The sequence below is a fragment of the Otolemur garnettii genome, unplaced genomic scaffold, assembly GCF_000181295.1.
Source record: "Otolemur garnettii isolate 467f Iridium unplaced genomic scaffold, OtoGar3 scaffold00115, whole genome shotgun sequence".
Taxonomy (NCBI): Eukaryota; Metazoa; Chordata; class Mammalia; order Primates; family Galagidae; genus Otolemur; species Otolemur garnettii.
In genome coordinates this window covers 5345069-5352184 of record NW_003852510.1, presented here as the reverse complement: position 1 = coordinate 5352184, position 7116 = coordinate 5345069, and the positions used below count along the sequence as shown (strand labels likewise).

The following is a 7116-nucleotide window of genomic DNA, read 5'->3' as shown; positions in this document are numbered from 1 at the left end:
TCCCAGCTACTTGGGAGGCTGAGGCAGAAGACTCGCTTGAGCCCAGGAGTTGGAGGTTGCTGTGAGCTGTGATGCCATGGCACTCTACCCAGGGGGACAGTTTGAGGCTCTGTCTCCAAAAAAAAAAGAGGCTTTTGTGCTCCACACTACACAGAAAAGAAGGTCAAATGGGAAATAGCCGGTCAGAAGAGAGGAGGGCCTGAGGGGCACCGAGTTACAACAGTGGAGTCTGTGAACAAATCAGTCTTCTGAGAGGGAGGGAGAGCTCACTACCACTGGAACAGCACCAACCACTCACAGGGATCCGCCCCCAAGTCCCTCCCTCTAGGCCCTACTTCCCAACATATCCACACTGGGCTCAAATTTTAACATGAGCTTTGGTGGGAACAAATATACCATAACACTATGTTTTTAGTGTTATTTGTTAAATAGAAGATTTTAATTTTAAAGTGGTCAAATGTATTTGTCTTTTTTATGGTTTTGAGTTTCAGCATTTTGGGGGAGGAGTGGTAGAGATTTACTTAAGAAATGTTTTTCTACCATTTTTTAATTTTTTCTTATTTTTTTTGACAGATTCTTACTCTGTCACCCTCAGTAGAGTGCTGTGGCATCATTATAGTTCACAGCAACCTCAAACTCTTGGGCTCAAGCAATTCTCTTTTTTTTTTTTTTTTTTGAGACAGAGCCTCAAGCTATCCCCCTGGGTAGAGTGCCATGGCATCACGATCACAGCAACCTCCAATTCCTGGGCTTAAGCGAGTCTCCTGCCTCAGCCTCCCAAGTAGCTGGGACAACAGGCACCTGCCACAATGCCCGGCTAATTTTTCTATTTTTAGTGGAGATGGGATCTTGCTCCTGTTCAGTCAGGCTGGTCCGGGACTCCTGAGCTCATGTCATCCTCCTGCCTCAGCCTCCCAGAGTGCTGGGGTTGCCAGTGTGAGCCACCACACCCAGCCTCTCTACCATTTTTTTGAGGGATACAGACAGAAGTGCACATTGACTAAATACGGTGGAACCTCCACAGCTGACCACCTCCTCAAGTTGACCTAATTTTCATAGACTGGACATGTACATATCAGCACAGTAGGCCTAGTTCCTTATGTTGACCACCTCCCTATGTTGACCAGTTTGTTACAGTCACTTGGGTGGCCAATTTCAGAGGTCCTAATTATGAGGAGTACTGTGTAGGGAACAAATGAGGCATTACAGAAAGTCATGTTTTTTCTAAACAGTTTAAAGTTTTGCTTTTTCCATCTAGGTTTCTAATTCTCTTGGATTTATCTATGGTGAGGGTTGGATAGTATTTTTCCGTATGGATAGTCAGTTGCCCAGCACCATTTCCTGAAGTCTGCAGCCTTTCCTGCTGTGCGTACAAGGCTGCTGTGCATGAGATGGTAGTTTCTGGCCTCTGTGTTCTGTTCTTTTTTTTTTTTTGAGACAGAGCCTCAAGCTGTCCCCCTGGGTAGAGTGCCGTGGCATTACAGCTCACAGCAACCTCCAACTCCTGGGCTCAAGCGAGTCTCTTGCCTCTGCCTCCCAAGTAGCTGGGACCACAGGCGCCCGCCACAACGCCCAGCTATTTTTTGGTTGCAGCCGTCATTGTTGTTTGGCGGGTCTGGGCTGGGGATTCGAACCCGCCACCTTAGGTGTACGTGGCTGGTGCCTTAGCCGGTTGTGGTATAGGCGCCGAGCCTGTGTTCTGTTCTTTTGCCTGTTGGTGCTGTTTTGAGCAAGTCTGAATATAAGCAGGCAAGTCTTTTCCACCTCCTTCCAAATAGCCTTGGCTGTTCTTTGCCTTTTGCTTTTTCTTGTGAATTACAGGATCAATTTATCAAGTTCCACAGAAAAATATGATGGGATTTTTATGAATTGTACTGAATTTCAGATTTATAGGAGAGAACTGACTTCAATATTTAAGCTTCCATTTACAAACATAATTTTTCAGGTTTTTTTCATGTCCTACAATGATCTTTCATAACTTTTTTTTTTAATAAGGGACTAGCATAGCACATTTTTTGTTAGATTTATGTCTAAGTAATATATAGTTGTGTCTATTGTGACTAGAATCTTGTTTTCTATTATATTTTACAGCTGGTTTTACTAGTATGCAGAAATGCTAATGACATTTTAATGTTAATTTTGTATCCAGTCTCCTTGCTGAACCCTCTTAATAATTATAATAGTTTGTCCATAGAATCTGTTGGATTTTCTGTTTGGAAAGTGAAAGTATGTTCATATAAAGACAGTTTGTCTCTTCTTGATTCATAAGAATTTTATTTTTCTTGCCTCGTAATGTTGGCTGAGATCCCCATAGTGCTGACCAGAGGTAATAATACTGTCTTGCTTCTGATTATGCGATGGCTTCTGTTATTTCACCACTGTGATACTGTGGGGTTGTGACAATGGCTTCCTATCAGGTTAATGATGTTCTCTAGCCCTTGCTAGGTTGTGTTTGTTTCACTCATGACTTAGTGTTAATTTTGTAATGCTCTCTCTGCTTCTGATTTTTCTCCTTTAATATGATGGGTTTCATTAGTGGGTATTCTGATGTTAAGCCAGAATACTTACGTTCAGGAACACACCCTTCCTGGTCATCATGGAGTGTCTGTGTGTGTTCCCACCCTTCATGTCACCGTGGAGGGTCTGTGTGTGTTCTCGCCTTTCCTGGTCATCGTGGAGTGTCTGTGTGTGTTCCTGTCCTTCCTGGTCATCGTGGAGTGTCTGTGTCTGTTCCTGCCCTTCCTGGTCATTGTGGAGTGTCTGTGTGTGTTCCATACACTACTTGATTCAGTTTGCTTGTATTTTTACCTAGTATTTTAATAAAAAGTGTCAATCTAAAATTTTATTTTATGCTTTTCCAGTGTTTCAGGATACTAGGATTAGCCTCATAAAATTAGACTAGTAGCTTCTTGCCCCCCCCCCATTTTGTTTTAGTCTCTGAAAAAGTTTGTATAGGTCTGTTTCTTGTAGGTTTGATAATATTGGCCTGAGAAACCTTCTAGGTCTGGTATTTTCTTTGGGGAGTGATGGTGGCAGAATAACCAATTGTTACTATTGATTTAATTTATTTAGATTGGTTTTTAGAAATTCCTTCTTGAATCAATATTGAAAATTTATAATATTTTTACAAATTATTTAATTTATCTGATTTTTTATGTTTTAATATGAACTTGCTCATAGCATTATCTTAGAAATTTAAAAAATCTCTCTTGGCTCAGCACTTATGGCTCAAGTGGCTAAGGCGCCAGCCACATACACCTAAGGCGGCGGGTTTGAATCCAGCCCCGGCCCGCCAAACCAACAATGATGGCTGCAACCAAAAAATAGCCGGGCGCTGTGGCGGGCACCTGTGGTCCCAGCTACTTGGGAGGCTGAGGCAGGAGACTCTCTTGAGCCCAGGAGTTGGAGGTTGCTATGAGCTGTGATGCCACAGAACTCTAACCTAGGGGGATAGCTTGAGGCTCTGTCTCAAAAAAAAAAAATCTCTCCTGAATTATGTCCCCTCCTTAATTCTCCCGTAGCAGGAGACCCCTGAGTGCTGGCCTGGGGTTATGTCCCATCCCAACCTCATACTACTCTGGGTTTCCATGATATAATAGAATAGTAGAAACTAATTTAAATCTAACCTGACACTCTTACTGCTTAATAGGACTATGGTCCGTTTTCCTGATTGTAAATATAAATATGTGTTCATTGTTTTAATAATTAGAATATATAAAAATATAAATAAGAACATTAAAAACAATCACATCACTTAATATTTTGGTATATATCTAGTTTTTGCCTGTTTATATACATCACATCTACAAACACATTTTTGTAAACTTAGAGATAGTACTACCATGTCAATGTTATAAGCATTTGCCTGTACCATTACTATTTACAGGCATGTTTTTAAATGGCTGTATAATATTCCTCTGTCCCATGTACTACTGTGTATCTAAAATGTTTTTAGCAAATATCCTAGTTTTGATCATTTGGGCCATGGTATCTCTAGTGATTCCTTACACCAAATTCTTAGAAGTGAATTTCATGGGGCAAAGGATGTGCGTGTTTCCAAGGACACCAGGTGACTTTCATCTGTCCTCTTTGCAGCAGCCCACTCACCCCGTGTACAACATTGGACCAGACAAGGTGATCCAGGCCACCACGTACTTTCTGCAGAAGCCAGTCCCAGGCTTCGAGGAGCAAGAGGATGAGGCAAGAGCAGAGCCTGCAATGGACTAGATGCATAGTACATTGTGTGCTACACAAGCCTTAGCCACTACGGAGCTGTGGTTCTCTCTGTCCTTTCTTGTCAAACAAAACAAAACCAATGGCTCTAGGTTTGGAGAACACAGCAGTGTGGTTATTAAAATTCTTTCCACCTGTCAAAATGAAAATCTGTGACCTGCAAGGAGCAGCTGGGGAGCAGTGCATGCTGGGAGGAAGCAGCCTCTCCCCGCCCGCTTGCAGCCTGGGCAGTCATGTTGCGATGAATGGTGTCTGTGAGTCTTACAGCACCCAGAGCACTGCTGTTACTCCCACTCGCATGCCACCATTAAATCGCCAAACAGGGTCTTTCCTGTGGGTGGAAATAAGTCTGTTTCATGCCAAGATTGGGGGCTTTGGGTCCCACCAAAATGAATTCTCTGGAAAAGACTATGGTGGAGCTGCAGCAGAAGATGCCTCTGCCTCTCACCTCCCTCCCTGGTCATCTGCAAGGGAAAGGAGCTGGGGGTATGGGGAGAAAGGTCTCGATTTGAGAGTCCTTCCCCCTCAACACAGGGGGACTGATCCACACGTGTGGACTGATCCACACGTCGCTCCAAGGCCTGGTACACGGCAAGACTTGCTTCAGCCCAGGTGTGGTGACTTATACCAGGAAACGAATTATGAGTGCAAAACCAGCCTCTCGTCCAGCTCTGTGCCAGAGGAAGCAGCCCCCAGGGCCTCCCATCATGTACCATGGAAACCCCTGATGTCCTCAAGGTAGCACCTGTAGCCCGTGACCATTCTGCCTGTTTCCGTCCTCCTCCCAGCAGACTCCCAGCCCACCCTGCTCCAAGATAGTGTTGTCTTTTCTCACCCAGAGTATTAACACTACTAAGTCTCTCTCCTTAATTTATGACTCAGGATTTATTCACATCCTACCCGCTCCAGGCTCACAGAAATCGAATCAAGTGCTATACAAGCTGACTGTGGTGGCAGCAGGGGGGACGCTGCCTGGCCTACTGGGCCCTGCCAGTGCCTCTGCTGCTCCCCACAGAGCCCTTCCTCGGTCACTGAGGTATTGAGTTGGGTCATCTGTCCACTGCTGCGGTCACAGCAGACCCCTGTCACTGACTCAGTCTTCATGTAAGCAGCTGTGGGCAGGCAGGAGCTTGGAGATGCAGCATGAGGCTTTTCTCAAAAAAAAAACAAAAAACAAAAAACAGGCCATTTGCTGCCTCTAATTCCCTATTGCTTTGGTATATTGGGCTATGTATTTACCTAATAAAAGAATAGCATTTTCTATGCTGTCTCTTACTTGTGATTTGTACCAAGAAAATGCCTTCAGAATGCCCAATGTGAGTTCTTAAAGGTGGTTCACAGCCAGTCTCCTACGAATGGGTGAGATTCCAGACCCTTTGTGCTGGTGATTACCAGGAGGTACAACATGAGCTCTGCTCTCACACCACCCTCCAGTAGAAGCAGGGGGCCTAACAAGGAGCAGGAAGAGTTGTTTTTCAAGCTCTCTGGACCAACTCATGTGCTTGGGCCCAGCTCTTCACACATTGCATTTCATGGTCTGTATTTCTGACCTATGAGCAGGGACAGTGCTGCCATAGCCCCATGGTGGGAATTCAGCAAGGGTGGGTGGGAGTCCTGTGGAGGCAGAAGCTGTCACAGGGACAGGTTGGAATGCTATGGTGACTTCCCCCTCATCTGGCAAGAGACCCTCTCCCAAGGGAGCCCAAGAACTCAGGTGCCCTGTGCCCTGGCACTCCCGGAGGAGAGAGAAGAGAGTCCTCAAAGGACACTGAAGCCCACATCTGGGAATGTGACTTCTGCCTCCTGTGCTATAATTGATCTGCAAAGCAACACATTCAAATGTGTCTTTTCTCTCTATAACAAGGCAACACCCCCTCAGCACCAGAAGCCTCAAGATACTGAGATTAATTGCAGTAATAATTGGTGTGGTTGGCTCGGTGCCTGTGGCTCAAGCGGCTAAGGTGCCAGCCACGTATACCTGAACTGGTGGGTTCGAATCCAGCCCGGGTCCGTCAAACAACAATGACGGCTGCAACCAAAAAATAGCTGGGTGTTGTGGCAGGTGCCTGTAATCCCACCTACTTGGGAGATGGAGGCAGGAGACTCGCTTGAGCCCAGGAGTTGGAGGTTGCTGTGAGCTGTGATGCCATGGCACTCTACCCAGGGTGATAGCTTGAGGCTCTGTCTCAAAAAATAATAATAATAATCGGTGTGGTTAAAAGACAGAGATACTCCCTTAGTCTGAACTAGCTTTATACCAAGGAGGTGAGATTAGAGCTGGTCCCTTAAGGAAAAGTAAAGCTTGAGCAGGTAGGGAAGAGTCGTGTTTGGGAACTGGTACTGTTATCTCACGGGAATTTACACTGACATATCCATGAGACCTCCATTTCTGGAGGGTTTCCTGACTTAAACAGTCTTCATGGGGGGTGCTAGAGATAAATCCTCAGATTTATATGTGGATCCTTGAGGAGAAGACACTTTTTACAGAGCATTCACAGTGGGTTACCCCAAATATTTTCCCATATCAATAAATACAAAACTACTGCAGATCTCTGTATCCTGATGGGCCCCCACTCTTAGGGCCCACCTCAGATCTACCTTGAGCATACAAGGTGGGAAGCCTGCCAGGACTGCTGGAGCAGAGAGATGACCACACACATTAGACATCCCCAGACTGCCCATTCATTCCCTGTGATGTCATTGAGCATTCTTCTTTCATGGCCAGGATGCTTTCCAGGAAATACTAGTGTCAAATGACAATTGAACTTGGTCAGAAAACTTGGATCAAACATTCGTCACCCATATGCACTGGTTGGTGGCACTTACTGCCTCTAACTAGGAAGGAGACTATAGTATGTTTTTCTTTTTTGCGGTTTTTTTGGC

The 7116-nt window shown here is 45.1% G+C and overlaps 1 protein-coding gene across 1 annotated transcript in view; it reads left to right on the top strand.

Moving 5' to 3' along the window:
* Positions 1 to 4705, top strand: part of FNTB (farnesyltransferase, CAAX box, beta) — a 77176-nt gene extending 72471 nt beyond the window's left edge. The window contains exon 12 of the mRNA XM_003797392.2: positions 4096 to 4705. Coding sequence (XP_003797440.1) covers positions 4096 to 4227 — 132 coding nt within the window. The 3' untranslated portion in view covers positions 4228 to 4705. The remainder of the gene's footprint in view (positions 1 to 4095) is intronic.
* Positions 4706 to 7116: the final 2411 nt, after the last annotated feature.